This window comes from Cynocephalus volans, chromosome 15 (genome assembly GCF_027409185.1).
Source record: "Cynocephalus volans isolate mCynVol1 chromosome 15, mCynVol1.pri, whole genome shotgun sequence".
Classification (NCBI taxonomy): Eukaryota; Metazoa; Chordata; class Mammalia; order Dermoptera; family Cynocephalidae; genus Cynocephalus; species Cynocephalus volans.
Window position 1 is genome coordinate 94,809,406 of NC_084474.1, and position 19,190 is coordinate 94,828,595.

The window sequence follows — 19,190 nt, forward strand, 5'->3', positions numbered from 1 at the left end:
CAGGGCTAATCCATTCTGCCGCTGTCTTAGTTCTCCGTGGCACATGTTCCCTATATTTCATCTGTCTGTTTCTCACTCTCTGCCATCACAACATCACTGTAGTGTACATCCTCGTGCAGACCCCCTTTGGACTTGTCTCTGTTTTGTAAACTCAGGAGTGGGACGGCTGGGTTATCAAGTCACGTGTGTTCTCAAGCTGGCCCAGTGATGTCAAGTTGCTCCCACAGCGCTCACAGCGGTGTGTGCCTACAGCCCACCATCTCACCAACATCAGGAGGAAACTAACTCCCTAATTTTAGCCAATCAAAGAGGCATAACGTGATGTGTCATTCTGTTTAAGTGCATTTCTCTAATTATGAATGAGTTTAGGCATCTTTCCATACACTAGTTAACTTTGGGGGGTCCTCTCCTGCTCAGCTGCTGCCTCTTCCTGGCTTGTTTGCAGGTGTCGTTTGTGGATTTTAGGTGATTGTTTCAGCTCTCACAAGTACCTTCACGTTTCACTTTGTCTTTCCTTTACCCGCAATGTCCTTCATTAAACAAAAATTTAATCACGGTGATATTGTCTAGAATTTTAGTTTTGGGTAGCCATAGCCTTGAATTTTTCATTTTAATATTGATGTAATCAAATATATCACATTTTGTCTTATGGTTTGTGTTTTCAAAGTTTGTTTATTGCAAACCTCATTCGTGATAGGTCTACACAAATACCTCATTGCCCACAGGTCACAACAACGTTCTCTATCACATTTTATTAACGTTAAAGCCCTTCCTTGTGTATGTAGTTCCGGAGCCAACTTTTGTGTGGCATTGGATAGAGAACCAGTTTAGTTTTTCTCCGTATGGAGAGCCTGTTGCCTACATGAGCAATGAAATAGTTCGTCCTTTCTCTGTTGATTTGTTTTGTCGTCTTTCCCATGTACCCAGTTCCTAGAAGTGTAAGTACAGATCTGTTCCTGAGCTCTCTACTGTTCTGTGTTCTCAAGCCAAAACACATCATTTTTCTTTTCTGCTACTGCCTTTTAAGTTTACTACCATGACTTTGCAATACGCCCTAAAATTTGGTACGATTCTGTCAGTTGCTACTTGATGCATCTCGAGGCTGTATTTTTTGGTGCTTCTATGTTCGTGATGAATATAGCTTCCTGTTCTATTCCTCCTTTTACTAATACACACATCCATTTGTCCCTTACAATAGCTTTTTGTGTCTTGGGTTCTAGTTTGTCAGATGATAAGATTGCTAGCACAGATGTCTGGGGTCGTTTATGCTAGTGTATCTTTTCCCATCCTCTATTTTCAGACAGTTGTAAGGTTCACCAAGCTGTTTGGTCACCCTGACTTCCCAAACCTTTTTCAAAAATCTACTGGATCTGTTTCTCTTACTATTCGAGCACTTCCTTCTGAAGTGTGTTTGATGTGGTCTCTGTGTGGCAAACCTTTTGAGGTTTTACATGCCTAGTTGTACTTTTATTACACAGTCACATTTGAGTGATGGTTTGGTTGGATAAAAAAATCCCGAATTCATAACTATTTACCTTTGGTATTTAAAAATATTATTCTGTTGTTTTCTCATGTCCACAATTGTTGTTGAGGTGTCTGATAGTAAACCGATCCTTGCCTTTTTTTTTCCCCCTTAAAAATCTGCATAGCTGCATTCGTGTCCCATACAGCATTGAACCCACGACTTGGTGTTATCAGCACCGTGCTCTAACCAACTGAGCTAACCAGCCACTCTTGCTCCTGTTAATGTTAAGGCTTTGCTTTTCTTCTGTGAATGCATTTGTAATTTTCTCTTTGTCTTTAATGTTCTTAAAAGGTATTATAATGAAATTAGTGTGTTTTTCCTTACATTCCTTCTTTAACACTCTATGAACCTGCTCAGTCTGAAGTCTTTCATCTCCTTTTCAGTTCTAGGAAGTTTATTTCTATTTTTCAGGTTTTCCATACCTTAGTTTTTCTTTTACATGTCCTCTTTATATATATGCTTTTCTGCCTTCCAGGAGACTCCCTTAGCCCAGAATACAGCTCACTGATTGATGCTGCAGCCACCTGCACCTGCTACTGCCCCATTCATAATATTCTTTGCTTTAATTACAACAGTTTTAACACCACATGTTTCTTCTTGCTTCTTTTTGGACAGATTTTTATATCTGAATGCCTCCCTATTTCTCTTTAAGTATATTTAACATGCTCAGTTCTCAGTCCATCTGTCCCAACACCTCTGTGTCAGGTAGTACATATGCCATTTACTGATTTTCTTTCAGGCAGTTGTCTTCTAGGTGCCTAATTGTTTGGGTGTGGCAGGTATTCTTCTTGGTAAAGTACAGAGGGCTGAGAATGGATCTCAATCTGTGTCAGCCCAAGTGTGTTAAGGGTGAGCCTTGGGATGGGGACCCCAGAACTAGGGCTGATCCCTCTGCTTTGCCGGTCAGGGGTCTCTCCACTCTAGGACAGGCAGCATGGTGAGGAGGCCGTCTCCTTGGTTTGTAGCCCACCAGCCGTGGCGTGCAGGGAGAGATGGGCATATAAATGCTCAGGTGTCTTTGTTTGGTTCACATGTATTTTCATCAACTTGTCACCTGAGAAGAGCTTTTGGCCCCCTGCTGTCACCCGAGGACCCCTGCACAAGTGCCTGGGTTGCTACCCTCATTTCTTCTATGAGAATGCAGACCCTGCAACCCCAAGGGAGCATGTGTGTACCGGGGACAGGGTGACAAGGGTAGAAACTCACAAGCCCTCCTCCGTCTGTCTTCATGTTGCCACCTCCAGCTGCCCGCCCTTTCCTAGGCTCCATCACCCCCGCTGCACCCCACTATCCACCAGTTCAAAATAGCATTCGGTCTCCCCAGGAGTGTAACTCTTTTGGTGTCGTTGGTTCCTGGAGTCCCTTTCACTTTTCTAGTTTCTCCAGGCTGACCTGGGGGCAGGGACACAGTGGCCTGTGCTCGTAGCCGTCTTGGAAATGTGCTCATCGCACCTTCATGCCTGAAGGTGAGTTTTGCTGGGTGTGCCGTTCTGGGTGGGCAGTTGTGAAGCGTCACTCCACTTCCTCCTGGCTTCCATCATTCCTGTTCAAAAGTCTGCTGCTCTCATTCCTGTGGGGGGGTCTCTTTTCCTCTCTGGCTATTTTAAGATATTTTTCTTTTGTGTTCTAACAGTATGTGTACATGTGGATGTCTGTTTATTTACCTTCCTAGATATATGTTGTGCTTCCTGCAGCTGTGGATTTGTGTCTTTCATCAATTTTGGAGAATTTCTAGTAATTTCATATCTAGTTTTCAGCTCATTGATCCTCTCTTCAGCTATGCCAAATATGCTATTTAATTTAGCCACTGAGATTTAACAGTTGTATTTTTCCTATCTGTCCAATTCTTTTTCAGAACTGTTTGGTCATTTTTACATTTCTTTATCCTTGCTAATTTTTTGGTTCTGTCTGCTGCTTCTTTAAATATTTCATACATGATTATTTTGTTAATTCCAGTATCTGAAGTTCCTGGGAGACGAAAACTATTGTGACTTCTCTGAGGACTCGCACTTGTGACTTCCCTCCCCACGTCTGTAAGCTTTTCTGGGAGCTCACGTATGGTTCACCTCAACATGTCTGTGTGCAGAGGGCCCAGGGCAAAAGTGCCCCCCTCTGGGAAGGCTTCGTGCTCATTCTGCTGGGACCAGGGGGTGCTGCTGCCAGAGTCCTGCCAGAGTCCAAGAGAGCATTGGGTTTGGCTCTCCCTCCCCGCCTCCTGGGAGCCAAGGCCGACCTTCCAAGCCCAGCCTCAGCTGCAGCACTGGTCCTGAGGGCAGCCCTGGATATTTCAGTTGTTTTCCATGCACTATTCTGCTGTCAGCTTATCGTTTCACATTCTTCAATTTTGTTTTTTGTTTTTAAGCTTTTAGAGATTTCCCTTACTTATTTTGAGAGCGCCTAATCTGCACACTGCAGATTGGAAACCTCCATCCTGGCCCTGTCCCCACCTGCCCACCTCCCAAGTGCTCTGGAGAACGACATGGGTCCCTTCTGCCTTCGTCACCAGCCTCTCAAGAGTATCCTACGTGGGCGACCGCCCCTTCCTTCTCATGGCCCTCTCTGTTCCTGGCTCCTATAACTCCACACTGCCCCATCATTCCTCTTTTCTCTCTGGCTGGGGCACTTAGAAGAAATGCAGTCCCCTGGCCCACTTCCCCACGACGTGCCCTCCCCCGTGCCAGGGCTTCAGCGCCCACCCTGCAAACCCACACCACAGCTCGACTGCCCCTGCAGGTCTGACCTGCCATCCTTGGCTTCTCCAACCTGGCTAGATGCACCTGCCCCACCCCCTCACCTGTCCTGCTCCAGCCACTCAGCCTCCCTGTCACATGGTACTTAGAAGGGAGGAGGGAGAGGGGCTGGTTGGGCACTGAAGGGTGGCCACTGCTGGGGACCTCTGCCCTCAGCCTTCTGGGAAGGCCTGGGACAGATGGGGTTCTGTCCTTCTCTCCTACCCAACACGCCCACGGCTCCACAGCTCAAGCAGACTCAGGCGCAGATCACTGGGCAGGCATCCTTCTCTTCCCCAGCCAGCTCCCACCGCTGGCCTCTCCCCTTTGCTCAGGCACCACCTCCTCCAGGAAGTGCCCATCATGGGGAAGTGGCAGGGAGGTGGCGGTCTCTGGTGGTTTCTAGGCGTCTGACCTAACCCATCACATGCCCCCTGAACAGCTCCCTGGGCTCCTCTCAAGGACAAGAACCATGTCCAAGGCACTGTCCTCATTTGTGTGGTTATGGAGTGATGGGTGATGACCATGTGTCAAGAACTCTCCAAGGAGCCTGGCATGCTGCCCAACAGCAGCCACAGGTGGGAACCGGGGGCTGTGGGCGCAGCTGCAGGGCCCCCAAGCTGGGCTCAGGGAAGGAGGGAGGACTTTGCAGAGTGGATGGTGGACATTGACACTGGGAACTCAGAGAGCAAAGGAGAAGCAGCCAAACTGGGGAGAGGCGAGATGGGGTCCTGGGGGACTCTGCAAGGGCCCGGTTGAGTGTGAGTGACTGGGGAAGGCCGCAGGGCAGTTGGCAGGCGGGGCAGACCAGGAGGCAGGACCAGCCTCAGGGAACCGCAGGGCCACGTAGAGGAGAAGGCCTCACTGGGGTCGAGGACGAGAATGGAAGGGACATGGGGAGGCGGGGCAGCCTGGACCAGGGTGAATGCGTGGGAGGCTTCCAGGCCCTGGGGGAAGGGTCTTGGGACCACCTGAGGACAGGGAGGGGTGGGGCGGGGCTGTCGCAGATGAACCTGAGGCGCTGGCAGCTTTCTGCTGTGGTCCAGGGCCAGCCGGGACATCCCTGGCTCTCGCCAGACGAGTGAGGCATCCCCCCGAGTGGCCGCCGGGCCCTGTCCGACCCCACAGCCAGCTGTCGTCTGGCTTGGAAGGGAAGCCTGGCCCCGTCCTGATCGCCTGAGGAGAGGCAGGGAGAGCCTGAGAGGCCATGCCAGCATTTAATAAAGATAGAGCTCGACAACAGCAACAACCACAACGAAACAACGAGAACGACAACACACTTGAGCCGGCCGCAGGGCCCGCAACTCAGGTCACAAAGTGAGACAGTTCCGTGATGTCCTCCGAGAAGCTCAGGTAGAACCTGCGGCACCTGCGGTCCTGGTCCTGCTTGAGGATCTCGAAGTCTGCAGCAGAGACCACAGGTTCCCATGCATGGCCTGTCCCCAGACGCCCAGCCCCCCAGGCCCGTCCCGCCAGGCCCAGGAGTTGGCAGCCTGATGTGGCCCCGAGGAGGGTCGGACAAAGGCGCAGCCTGTTCCATGTGTGTCGGGGTAGGGGTCACAGCTCTGCCCCAGGACCCCCAGCTGAGGGGGCACAGCCTGTCCTCTGAGCCCCAATGTGAAGGAAGAGGCTAGTCTCGGGGAGACACAACCTGGCCAGAGGGGCCTCCTCAAGTGTCATGGAGCAGAAGGATTCCCTCTTAGCCGCCCAGCCCTGGGCTCAGGACCAAGGTCCCGGCTTACGTTTCCTCAGGATCCTCACGTCGCCCTTCTTCAAGTAGAAGCAGAGGTCAGTGAAGTAATCCTGCAGCATCTCCCCTGGTTCAGTTAGGGCAGGTGGTGGGCACTGGGGCTGGGGGGTGACCCAAGCCCATTGATGGAGGCGGGTGAGCTTGTCGGGGTGGGAGCCAGCCTTGGCCAATGGGCCGGTTCTGTCCACCCCACTGGGCCCGGAGCCACCGCCCCTCTAGAGCAGACCCTAAGAGAGGTGGGGGCTGAGGGCCGCAGGGTTAGCACTTACCAATGAACTTCATGGCTGCCAGCTTCAGGCTCTGGTGGGGGCTCTGCAGGTACACTAAGGCCTGCATGAGAAACTGGTGGTAGCTGCCAAAGTTGCTCTCCACCTGGGGATGGGGAGGAGGTGTCTGTGGCCAGGTCGGGGCCCATGCGGCTCCCTGGCCTCTGAGACTTGGCTCTGCCTGAGGTCCCCCCACTGCCTGGAAATGAGGGGCAGCCACCTCGTCTGGGTCTAGAGCCAGGGCCGGCCTTCAGGGCTGTGGTGGGGAGGGGTGGGGCTGGAGCCGGGACCTGAGCGGCCTCAGCGGTGCCGTGGGAAGCGGACAGCTCAGAACCACCTATCTTAAAACACTAATAACGAACACATAATCCACGAGTTTCAAATACCACAAATCACCAGATCAAAGGCGTGTTTAACAATGTCACAGACCAGGTTGCAGCATCAGGACGGCTGTGCAGTAGGAAAGGGAAGTTGGCCACTGCAAACTTGAAAATGAGGTTCCTAGGAACAGCATCAACTCTTGAGAGAAAAGTGTGCATGGTGAGGTAAGTGCAAAGTCACCGTGGACAGGGCCCTGGGGTAAGTGACAGCCAGTGGCAAACTCTACCCAGGGCATCGGCAGGGAAGCTGCTCCTGCAGTCCGTGCCCATCTGAGACAGCAGCTGCGTCCTTTGCATGTGATAAAACCACAGCAATTTTGGGAAGGTGCGCAAATGGAAGGTCTGCGCAGGGCGGGAGGAGGGGTGAGGAAAAGAAGGACAGAAACAGGAGTGTCAGGCAGTGAAGTTCAGATGGTCACCTTATAGTTCCAGTGACATCATGTCTCGTCGTATTTACAGTGCTTGAAACACTCGGGAGAATCTGATATTCAAACCTAGGATTTTAGCTAAGCATTTAGAGGGGTGTCAATAAATTTGTAATCATTATGCAAATATGCAGGGAAACTTACTTTGTTAAATCCATAAGTTTTAATTTATAAGTTGCCTTAGTAATGGACAAATGTAACATGAGTAATGTCGGCTGTTTAATGCTTTAAAAGGTGCAGTTTAATAAATTAATAAGATTAATAAACTGGGTACTAAACCAAACACAAATGGTAGTGCATGTACCTCTCCCTGCATGGGAATGCCTCCGAGACAAAGGAATCTGTTGGCAATAAATTTCTCTTAAAATCCTCAGCTGAACCAGCTAAAAACAAGGAGCAATCCCTGAGGGCAGAGCTGTGTGGGGACAGCACCAGAGCCCCTGGCGTGTGAGCTGATGCTTGGGCCACCCTGAGCATGCTGAGGCTGGGCGTCCAACCCAACAGCCAAGGCGGCCCTGGGCCCTGGGGAGCCTCATAAGGAAGAGGGACCCCGGCAGAAAACAGGCCCACTGAGAACTGGACTTGGACCAGCAAGACTGCAAGGGCAGCCATAGAGAACAAAAGCACTTGTGTCTCTATCCCGGCCCGGGAGAAGACGCGTTACCTTAAGGAAGGATAACCTACAACCTCCTGGGGACTTAGTTTGGATTTACACTGGCTGCATCCTGTGGGGACCTCAGAGCTGAGAGATCAGCACACGAATTTGTTCCAGATCAGCAGCAAATACAAAGACACCCTGGAATGAGTCGTCTTGGGATTCACAGAGAAATGAGGGGAAAATCCGCCACAAGTGAGGGCCAGAAAACACAACCAATGGCAAGATTAGGTCCCCGAGAATTTCAGATCCGTGAACTATCTAGCAGAGACAAAGTATGTGCTTAAATGATTACATTTGTGGGAAATGGGAACTCATAAGAAAAGGACAGGACCTTATGAGGAAGAAACAGACAGACAAAAGGAAGAAAGAGAGACAGAAAAGTAGAGCTGTTGGCATGGGAAAGTCAGCGTTTGGTTTAAGAGCAAACTGGAGATGGGTAAAGATAGAGTTAGAAAAGAGGGGGACAAATCTGGGAAAAAACCCAAATTGCAGCACTGAGAGAGGGAAGAGCTGGGAGATGTGACACTGAGGTTAAGACACGGGGACCGGAGCAATGTGGGAGGCCAGCAGCACAGATGTGGGAGATTTCTGTTGTGCCTGTTACTAATTTTTCTTTTACTTTTCTTCTTCTTCTTCTTTTTTTTTTTTTTTTTTTGCCTCTCAGCTCCAAATTCACCTGTTTTGCCTGCTCTGTGAGGATGGTCTCAGCCCTGTGAGCATCTCCTTTGTGCAGGCCGCAGACAGTGAGGGACAGACACAGCTTTCTGGCCCTGCGCACCCAGCGGCCACCTCTCCCACACTCAGCTCCCCAGAGCATGGTGGCCAGCACTGCGAGGTGGGAGCAGCCTTGGCCCCAAAGCCCCCTCGGGCATGGTGTACCTGGGTGTCTCCCGTGTGACACCTGAGTGAGCTTTCCTGGCATCTCAGAGGGCTTATGTCCTGATTTCTGCACCCCATAGATTCTGCTGTCAAGCGAGTTATCTGGGGGAGGGTGTCTTCTCTGGGCACTTATCTCAGCCCCAGGGGAGCGGCTATCGCATATCACATGATGTTACATGTGCTGCTGTGTTGCATGTGTAAATCCTGCTATTCCTCTATCTTCTAGAGTCCTCTGTCCTTCTCACTAGCCAACCTCTTGCAGTTCCAAACCCCGGCTGCAGATAGTAACTCTTCAAATTGCATGTTCCTTGCTCAAAGTGCGGCATGGTGCCTGTCTCCTGTAGAGACCCTGATGGACACCGCACACTTAAGGTCATGATCGTGTTGTGACAGTCAAGGGCAGCAGCCCCTGGGCTCCAAAAGTCCGTACCTCTGTGGTCACCATCATCAACCACAGGGGACAGCCTGACAACACGTAGTGCCACTGCATGCAGCAGGTGGCCAGCGTGCCACTTCCCATGGGCATGGAGCTCAGCACCACACTCACATGCAGAGGCACAGCCCAACCCACCCCAAATCCCATCTCTGCACATCTGTCTCTCAGGCCACTCCCGATACCAATACTGTTCCGTAGAGCGGGGACTTCTTAGTAAGATCCCACAGCACAAACCATAGAAAACTAATATAATTGGCTACGTTGAAACTGCAAGCTTCTGTGCAGGGACACCACAGCAAAGCGAGGGCATGAGTCACTAACGCAGCAAACACATCTGCCACACAGCGACTGCCCCAGGACCCACACGGGGTGCATGAACATTCCCATGCAAAAGACCAACAGCCCACAGGGAAATGGGGGAAGGGTCTGAACAGGCAACCCACAGCCGAGCAGCCCTGACTGGAGCTGGCCCCTGATGCCACGTGCCACGTGCCAGGGCAGGCCAGCCTGAGGTGGGCTTGTCCTTGCTGCCATGTTTCCTAAACGTCCCTCTCCCTGCCAGCCTTTGCCCAGACAGATCCTCACCTCCCCCACCACGGAGGAGCCCCCTCCACCCTCTCAGGAAACTTCTGCCCCACCCCTGCCCTCCCCCGCCCTGCCTCCTCCAGGAAGCTCCCCTGGACTGCTCCTGTCCACGGTGCACGGCCTCCTGGGGAGAGCTGGGCGCACGGTGGCTGGACCGTAGCAGGCGGTTTCCACCAGGTTCCTCCTTCCACACTTGCCTCCCTCCACTCAGGCAGCTGGCTGCTCTGCCCTTCGACCACTCGGAGGAGGGAGGTGGTAGGGACAAGATACAAGCTATGGCAAGTCTCCCTGCCCTTCGTCTTCCCCAGAGCCCCAGCCCTTACGAAGCGCAGTGGCCTCTTAAAGCACATGAACAGGGAGGACATATCCCAGAGGCTGCAGTGCCGGGCAGAGGGGGCCAGCAGAGGTGATGGGCAGTGGCCGGGCTCGGGGGCCCAGCTGAGGACAGGTTGGCTTTGCCCGCCTGCAATGCAGCCCTGCTTAAGAGCCCAGAACTGCCGTCTCGACAGCCCGGGCGAGGCTCCTAGTCACAGGACAGGAGGAGAGACTGGAGGCAGAAACTGAACTGCCTGCTAGAAAGCAGAGGTGTGGCGTGTCCTGTCCACCCCTCCGCATTCATCTCTGTCTCATCTGACAGCAGGAGCCAGGAATGTCTGCGCCGTCCAGGCCTGGCTCTTCCCGAGGGTCCCGGGAAGTACAGGGCCTCCTCCTGTCTGTACTGGGGCCCCAGCGGGTGCTGTGGCCCAGAGACACAGTTGCAGGCACACGATGGGGGGTCTCCCCCAGGGCCTGCTGTGAGGGCTAGAGCTCCACTGCTGGGAGCAAATGCTTCCCTCCCTGGGGTTCGAGTCACTTCATAAACACCCTCAGGATGGAGATCGAATGCCACCAAGGGCACCCTAGCCCTGCCCCATCCCCCCGCAGGACACCCGTCAGAGCTGGGGTGTCTGCTCACAGCCTTCTGTCCCCACCCCCACTTCTCACCATGTAGACGAAGACGTCATTCTCGGCGCCCAGCCCGTGGCCCCACGCCAACTTGCTGAACAGCTCCTTCCGGAACTCCCACCGCAGCAGGATGGCACAGCGCAGGAAGGTGAACTTGGTCTTCTGGGGGCACAGCAGAGAGGGGTCGCCCCGCATGCCCCTACCTCCCCCTCCCCGGCAGACCCAAAGCGGAGCAGGCCTCTGCAGCCATGCTGTCCAGGGGGCACTGAGGGTCCCTGGCCCTATGGTCTGTGCCCTAGACGGGGGCGGCTGTGACCGCCAGAGACAGAGGTGACTCCTGAAGTGCACAGGTGTCCTGCCCTGATTCATACTCACCCTGGCTGCCAGGCCTCCTTTCCCACCCTGAGGCCTCTCTCAAGGGCCAGATGGACAAGATACAGACATCCGAGGAAGGGACCAGCTGCTCACCAGCACCCAACAGCCATGAGCCCCTGGTCTTAGGATGCTCTTGGAACATCCCCCTGCAAATCCATATGTTGAAGCCCTAATCCCCAGGACCTCAGCATAGGACTGTATTTGCAGGTAGGGCCTTTACAGAGATAATTTAGTTAAATTTAGGTCATATGGGTTGGCCCTAATCCAGTCTGACAGGTGTCCTCATAAGAAGAATTAGGACTCAGACACACACAGGGACAACCAAGTGAGGACACGGAGAAAACGCTGTCTGCACACCAAGGAGAGAGGCCTTGGGAAGAACCGCCTTGTCACAGCTGGATCTTGGACTTCCAGCTCCAGAACTGTGAGACCATAAATGTCTGTCTCTAACCGCTCAGCCTGTGGGCCTGGACTCTCCCTCCTTTGCTGACTGGGGGGGACACGGTAGCACTCTCTTGTCCCCAGCGAGGCCACGCCCAGCTTCACCTTACCGCCTTTGCCCAATGCTCATAGAATGCATGGCCCTCCCTCCCTGGGTGGACCTTGGCCTCTGAGTAGCTCATCTTCAGACTCTGCAGTTTCTGACGCCTACAGAGACGCCACCATACCCCAGCAGCCTGCCCTGGTGACCTCCGCCCTGCCTTCCTCCTAGACCTAGCCTGTACCCCTCAGTCTCTCACATTGTCACATCCTGTCCTATACTGGTCTTCCATCCATGAACCCCTCCATCATCCACGTGTCCATCCATCATCCATTCATCCACCCCTCCATCGTCCACGTGTCCATCTATCATCCATCCATCCACCCCTCCATCGTCCACATGTCCATCCATCATCCATCCATCCACCCCTCCATCGTCCATGTGTCCATCCATCATCCATCCACCCTCCCCTCAATCATCCTTGTGTCCATCCACCCCTCCATCGTCCACGTGTCCTTCCATCCATCCCTTTACTCCGCCCCACACTCACTCAGCCACTTTTGGTGCTGGCTCTGGGCTGGGGCTGGTGTTACAGACACAGCCGTGAGGCAGACCCTCTTTTAGCCCAGTGGAGTGTCCACAGGGCCCTTAGGTTTGATGGATCTGGGGCACCAGCAGGAAGGGAGCCTGAGACTGAGGTAAGCCAGTATGTGAGGAAGAAACGAGAATTCTAGGGTTTCCCTGAGAGCTCAAGAAGGGGTAGTGGGGGTGGGGGGAGGGCAGGAAGAAGCCAGGGATGATGGTGGGGACAGGCTCTGAGGCTAATGCTGGAGTAGTGGTCTACACAGAGAGTGGGCACCCACGGCCATCAGGGACATTGCTTGGCCTGTGGGTGTGGGGTGCAGGCTGCAAGGTCTCCCTGAGAAGTGGCACCAGGCCAAGTCTCCAGTTACAAGCAGGTATCCATACAGAGGTGAGAAGGGGCACCTCACAAAGGCATACCAGTGGAACCTGGGGCCCGTGTGACATGGCCACAGTCCAGTGCTGCAGTTCCAGGGCCACCCTGCAGATCCTCTGTGGGAATTAAACAGGGTCCCCTCCAGGCTGGGGCATCGGACAGACAGGGTGTGGTGGGCACTGTCGCAGAGGGCATGGTCTGCACACGGGTCCCAGGAGGGGAGAATGGAGGCAGGAGAAGGACCCTGGATGCCAGGCTCCCCAGGCTTGGGGGGTGCATTTGGGGGGCTCTGAAGCCAGTGGAGGTCCCCACGTCCTGGTCTATGGAGCAGGGTCGGGGTGGAGGACCTGGAGGCAGGTGGCTGCAGGAAGCACCACCTGGACAAGTCCTCTCCTTTCTCCATCTGCCCATTTGCCTGCCTGGTCAGGCCCAGCCCTCACTACCTGTACCTCCAGGACAGCAGCCTCGCTCTGGCCTCTGCTCCCCGGGGTGCAGGCTCCTGAGCTGCCTGACCGGCCCTGCCAGTGGGGGCTCCTCCCACGCCCGCCCCCCGGCCAGCCTAGTGCAGCCCGAGCCCACTCACCTTGACCACTCCAGGGCAAGGGTCAACCAGGTGGAAGAGCAGAGGCACCAGGACCTGGGAGGCGATGGTTTTGAGCGCCTGCTGGAACCTCTTGCCTCCACCGTGGATGACATGTCCGAACAGAAAGATGGCTCCTCCGCGCACCTCTTCCCTCTCCTGGGGAGATGGCAGGCCGGCCCTCAGGCAGTGGCCCATCCACCCCCACGCAGCCTCTCCGGCCACAGCCCATCTCCCACTCCTCCTGCCCAGAGGCTCCAGGAGCCAAGTGCTTGTCCTGATTCCGGCCCCTTTGGCTGGGGCCAGCCGGCGCCCCTGAGCCCACAACCCTGCCCACCAGGCACCCCCAGCCCCAGCCGGCCCCTCCCTCTGCCTCCAATGGCTCCTTCACCGCCATCTGGGGCTGCAGTGCCCCCGGCCTCCCTGCCCCTGACCACCCTCCCATCTCCTGCAGGCCTCTCCCCCACAGCTCGTCTCCTTTGGGTTTCCCTGGGAGGCCTGGGGCTGCTGGCAGCTGCACCTCATGCCAGGTCTGCCCCTTTCCAGCTCCATGACCCCGGGCAAGCACCTTCACTGTGTGACTCAGTTTCACCGTGGGTGAATGGTGGCTAATCACGGCGCCTTTGCCCTGGGTCATGGAGAAGACCGAGGCCAGTCCCCGCAACAGCGACTGGCTCACAGTGCTCACGCCGCAGCCCGAGCCACCTCCCCGCCCTCTCCTGCACCTCCGGGAGCTGCAGCGTCTGCCACCCACCCGCCTGGCAGGGCTCACCCCGCTCTCCCTCTCCCACGCCCCAGCGACAACCAGTCTCTGAGGGGCCCCTCGGGTCCTTAAGCCCCGCTCACCCCTTACCTCACCTAGTTTATTCAAAAGCCCTGAAATCATTTTCCCTGCCCCAGGCTTCTCTGCCTCCATGCCCTGCCATGGGTCTTTCTAAACAACAAACTGCTACCCCTGCCCTCTCCCCACCGCAGCCCCCAGCCCCATCTCGCTGGCTGGAGGACCTCGTCAGCCCCCACTGGCCCTGGGGAGTGCCAGTGGCTCCACGGAATGGAGATGGGAAGCCCGAGGGCAGCGTGGCCCTTGGCCAGAGGACGGAAGATCGAGCTCCTGTGTGGGCAGGCCCGGCTCCAGGGCCAGGATCCCTGCCCGTCAGCATCCCCCCATCTCCCCAGCACAGCAACCCACAGCCCAGGAAGATGGGCTTGGGCGAGACTGCACAGGCTCCTGGCTGGTAGGGGGCCCACCCGCCACCCGTCTGTGGCCCTCGGGAGGTCCCCGCTCACATCTTCAAACAAGGGGGGCAGGTGCTGTGCGATCTTGAGGCTGATGACACCAGCTCTCTGGACTCCCAGGCGGTGCAGGATGTCACCCAGGATCTCCATGAGGCCCGAGGGGTCCTTGGGCTCGGGCTTCAGGAAGCTCTCCAGCAGCCCTGTCAGCTGGTCCCGGAGCAGGGCCCCCTGTGGGAGACCGTGCCACTGCACGTGCATCCCTGCCCACTTCTGCCCACACTCGCTTGGGGTCGCCCCCCACCAAGCTTTCCCATACAGGGCGGGCTTTGGGCTTCCTGAGCAGGTGCTGTATCTGCTCATCTCCAAGCCCAGCTCAGAGCTGCACCAGTGACTGCTGAGTGGATGGACAGAGGCGGGTTGAGTCCCGGACCGAGGCCACTCCCAGCCCACTCCCTGTCTCCCTTTCTCACTGGCCAGGGAAATGGATAAAACCACGGCAGTTTATCTGAGGAGCAAAGCTGGGGACCTCAGTCCTAGCCCTCAGTCGGCGTCATGAGGGGACAATGTGTTCTGGGAGGCCCACAGCGCAGTGGAGGAAGGACACCCGCTTTCCAGCAGGGGTGAGTCCTCCAGGCCGTGTGGAACATGAACAAAGAATCTGAGAGATGCTGCCACGTAAGGGACTCCTACCCGGAAAGGGGACCAAAGTCACCAATCTCAGAGCTCCCTCCAGCTCAGACAGTCCAGAACCCCAGCCCTTTGCACAGCAGCAGGGTCTCCCAAACTCTGCTGCCTTCTGTCCCCAGGCCTGACTTGCCCTCCCCATCAACCCCTTCCAAGGCCACACCTACCAGGAAGGCTCTTTTCAAATGCCCTCTCCTCCCTGTAGCCTTCCTAAGATTTGAAGTGGGCATCTCCTCCAGAGGTCCCCGCATCCTCCCCCTCTCACCTTCTCAGGGTGCATCAGGGCACTGCTGAGGCCTGTCAGGCTCATGGCCCGCACGAGCTGGTTGGGGTTGTGCAGACCCAGGCTCAGGAACTTGTCCATTCTTCTCCGAGACACGTGCTGGGAGACCACTGGGCTGTTGAGAAACTGGGCAGGGTGGGCAGAGTCAGCCCACCAGTCACCTGAGGCTTCCAGGGAAAATCGGCCGTGCTGCAGCATGAGATTGGGGGCTAGATGGAAGGAAGCACTTCCAGACAGCTGGCAGATCCGACGTGCAAGGCGGGAGTTAGGACGCTTTCATATTGGAGGATGGAAAGCCAGTCCAGCTCTCAGACCTTCTTCCCAAGGGGCAGGGGCACTGGTGAGGAGCAAGGATGGGCGGGACTGGGGAGAGGCTGACCTCCGTGATGACAAGAATGGCCACGACGTTGTCCCGCTCCTCGCTGCTCTTCATGGAGATGACTGCCTGCCCCAAGACAGCCTTGACCTCACAGTCATAGTAGGCCATGGCCCTGTCAGAGGGAAGAGGCAGGCACAGGGTCCCAAAGGTCCCCCTTATCCCCTTCCCCTGCAGTCCTCAATAACTTAGGGAGCTGATCCTGGCAACTAAGTCTGGCATCGGGTGCCCCATCAGGGTGTGGCCTGGGCTGCTAACTATCTGCAGCCCTTTGCAGGCAGAGGGCACCCAGGCTAGTGCTCACCGGGCCAAGAGGGTCACTCCCTCTGTGTAGGTTTCCAGGTGCTCAAAGAGCTCCCAGCCCTGCAGCAGCTTGAGGTAGGCGAACACCTCCCAGTAGTTGGTGGTCCAGAAGAGGCCCTTCAGGGCTTCCAGGCACGTCCTGGGGCAATGGAGGGTCATTTGGGGGAGGTGGAGTCAAGGCAAGGGGCTCATTCCCCACCTGAGACCTGGTGTCCCCTCGCTCAGGAGCCCACTCCTGACAGCGGGTGGATGCTCTGTCCCCTCTCCTCCAGCCTGGGCTGTGAGTCCCCATTCCTTTCTGGGTCCCTAGCATTTACCTAGCCCAGGGCGTGTTGCCCAGCAGAGGCTCTGTGGGGGTGTGGGAGGAGCCAGGAGGAGGGGTGGGGAGGAGTCCTGAGAATGGCTCACCTGAAGGGGCTGAGGGGCTTCATTTCTAGGACGTCTTCCTGGTAGTCCGAGATGCCCTCAACCATGCCCAGCTCAAACAGGTAGTGGAGCTGTGTAAGTAGACCCAGGAGGATCCCTGCAAAGGCCCAGTGGACTGCGGGCTTGCACTCCTGGGTGTAGAGCAGCTCATAAATGGTGCCCAGGGCCTGCAGCGGGACAGAGCAGGGCCCAGATGGCACCCAGTGAGTGGGGTAGGGGGGAGTAGCAACCACACTCCACATGGTCACTCTGTCCCCAGGGCCCCGCTGCCTAGGCCTGGCCCCACCGTGGGATTCAGCTTCTAGAGCTCTTGGCCACTTCTGGCTGGACCTGGATGGGCTCCCACCCCACTCCTGCAGCAGCCTTGAGGCAGGGCCTGAGAGGCTGGCCTCGCCCAGCCCCCGTCCTGCCCCAGGGCCGGGCCCCTGAGCTCCTGGCTTCGTCTCTGCTGGCCACTCACACAGCTGGCCTCCTTTTCCCTGGCTCTACTCCGTCCTCAGGCGACCTTCTGCCTGGGCCTCACCTGCTCACTGTGGGTGTCCTGCCGGTGAGGAGGCCCTTCCCAGACCACCCGCCACCCCAGACCATCTTCGCCCCACACCCGCCCTTGCTGCTTCCTGCCAGCTGCGAGCAAGCCCAACAGCCTCTCCACGCCCTTTGCTCTGCCCGTTTTTGTCATCCCGACAGGTCGAGACACTGTGTTATTCACTGACTGGGAGTCCTAGGAGGGCAGCCCGGCCTCTCCACTGTTTGCTAACAGACCCCCACTAACCCCTTCCTGTGAGTGTGTGTGACGCTTAGCGTTCCTGTCTGGCAGGACGTGCCAAGCAGGGCATTCTCGTGGAGGGATGGGCACTAGTGACCACAGCGGAGGCCTGTGCGGAGGCTGCCAGTCAGCTAATGCGCCAGGTAACTGGTGGGCCTGATGTGTGCAGGGGCAGGGACTCCTGGTGAACAGGGCAATGCAGTGCCCACCTGCGAATGTGCAGTCACAAGCTGTGACAACGGCCATGAGGGTCAGGCACATGATGGCAATGGCATGGGATCACCCTGAGATCCCATGTGGTCCCCAAATGATGATGCTGATGCAGAGGGTCACCCAGGTGGGGATACGGGGCAGGGGTGTCTCCCAGGGGCACAGGTGCGGGGCACGGGCGCTGCTCACCAGCAGGGAGGTGAGCTGAGTATGCTGCATGGACCTGATGAGGTCCCCGGGGGGCCGCAGCTTCAGCTTCATGTAGAGCAGAGTGATGACCTTGCGGGCCAGCCGGTTGTTGGAGGCCAGGGCCTTCCACAGGGGTAGGATCCGCCTGGGGAGACAAGGGTCCCATGCCACCTGCTGGCTGGCCATGCTGGGTGGGTGGGCAGATGGCCAGCAGGACCTGCTGCGTGGCAGGCCATCAGCAGAGTGGATTGCTGGGCACATTAGAGTGGAGGTGGCCAGGACCTGCAGGACTGGTGATCCCTCCATCTGGGGAGGGGTCCCGGAGGCTGTGCTCTGATGGCCAGCGGGGCTTGGGTTCCCCCCAGAAGCTCTGAGCAAGGCTAGTTTTCCCTGACACTCACACTCACTCCAACCTCACACCCCCCTCGCCATGTACCCCAAGCAAACCACTGCACTCCTCAGCCTGTCTCCACTTGGAAGTCCAAGAACAAGAGAGAGCCTGGCAGAGCCAGGAACCACGTGGGCATAGCTCACTAATCTCTGGTCACACCGTGCTCCCTGTCAATGGCTGTGCAGCCCCAGGAGGGCTCGATGTCCCCAGCACCTCTCAGACTGCAAAGTGTTCACACAGCACTTGGGGCTGCAGCTTCCGACCCAGCAGGCCCAGGCAGGGCCCATGACTGCATTTCTAACAAGCTCTGGATGATGCTGATGTTGCTGCTGCTCCTTGGGCCGGGGTGTGAATAGCAAGGTGTTACCATCCACAGGATGCAGCTTGGAAACCCAGTGTCACCCAGAAGGGCGGCTGGAGTTGTACATGCCTGGGGCTCTGGGACAGCAAGTTGGCCTCAGGGACTCTCTGAGTCTGAGGGATGCTCCCGAGCTGAGACTGCTGGAGCCCCAGCCTTAACCCCCTCAGCCTAGGACATCTTTGGGGGACATTGCTGGCCCTGGATCTGGAGTCCAGGAATGAGGGCTGAGTCTGGTGGGTGCTCTTAGGCCTTTCTGCCTTCTCACAGCCTGGAACTGAGTCTGTGTACAGAAAGCATCTACGGACTGGGAGGGTGCATGGACGCTGATGGACAGATGTCCACCTTTGGGTGTGTGGGCTGGGCAGGACCCTACCTCTCCGAGGGGGGACACAAGGACAGGACCACCTCAACTGTCTCCTGGGTGTGCTGGGTCCCCAGAGCCGTCATGGCCTTCATCATGGCCTGCATGTTACTGAAGGTGATGCCCGGCAGCTCCCGGAACAGGCTATGCAGGACCTCGGCCACCTGAGCCGGGAGGGAAGAGTTGGACAGTGCCTCAGGCAGGCCCCTGCTCAGGCCAGGGGGCCACCTGCTCCAAGAGCTCAACTGATCTCTTCAGCTACAGAGGGACCCCCGTGCAGATCCCTGGTGGGACCCAGCTCCAGGCCTCATGCTTGTGCCACGCCCAGTCGTTTGTACCCCTCACCTCCTGCTTGTTCCCATGAAGACGGGAATGACAAGCCTGGAGGGGCCCATGTGGTTGAGCCTGATGGAGCACCTACGTGGGTCAGCCTGGCAGCCTCTGCAACATCTGTGTCCAGGGTGGCTCGTGAACTGAGTTGGCAGAGCCAGACTGAGGGGTACTTAGATCCCAAGCCAGGGAGTGGCTTTGTTGCTCTGCCAGCAGGACAGGGGGAGGTGAGGGCCTAAACCTGCCACACCTGCTGCCTGGCCTGGTTGCCCCACAATAGGCAGAGGAAGCTGGAGGCAGGG

General features: G+C 56.5%; 1 protein-coding gene across 1 annotated transcript in view; it reads right to left on the reverse strand.

The window, feature by feature from the left end:
* Positions 1-5,559: 5,559 nt before the first annotated feature.
* LOC134363734 (maestro heat-like repeat family member 5) overlaps positions 5,560-19,190 on the reverse strand; it is a 29,433-nt gene continuing 15,802 nt past the window's right edge. The window contains exons 17-28 of the mRNA XM_063079284.1: positions 18,571-18,722; positions 17,446-17,590; positions 16,263-16,447; positions 15,856-15,993; positions 15,555-15,666; positions 15,158-15,301; positions 14,260-14,436; positions 12,976-13,131; positions 10,618-10,740; positions 6,274-6,376; positions 5,997-6,071; positions 5,560-5,657 (exon numbers count right to left, since the gene is read on the reverse strand). Coding sequence (XP_062935354.1) covers positions 5,560-5,657; positions 5,997-6,071; positions 6,274-6,376; positions 10,618-10,740; positions 12,976-13,131; positions 14,260-14,436; positions 15,158-15,301; positions 15,555-15,666; positions 15,856-15,993; positions 16,263-16,447; positions 17,446-17,590; positions 18,571-18,722 — 1,608 coding nt within the window. The remainder of the gene's footprint in view (positions 5,658-5,996; positions 6,072-6,273; positions 6,377-10,617; positions 10,741-12,975; positions 13,132-14,259; positions 14,437-15,157; positions 15,302-15,554; positions 15,667-15,855; positions 15,994-16,262; positions 16,448-17,445; positions 17,591-18,570; positions 18,723-19,190) is intronic.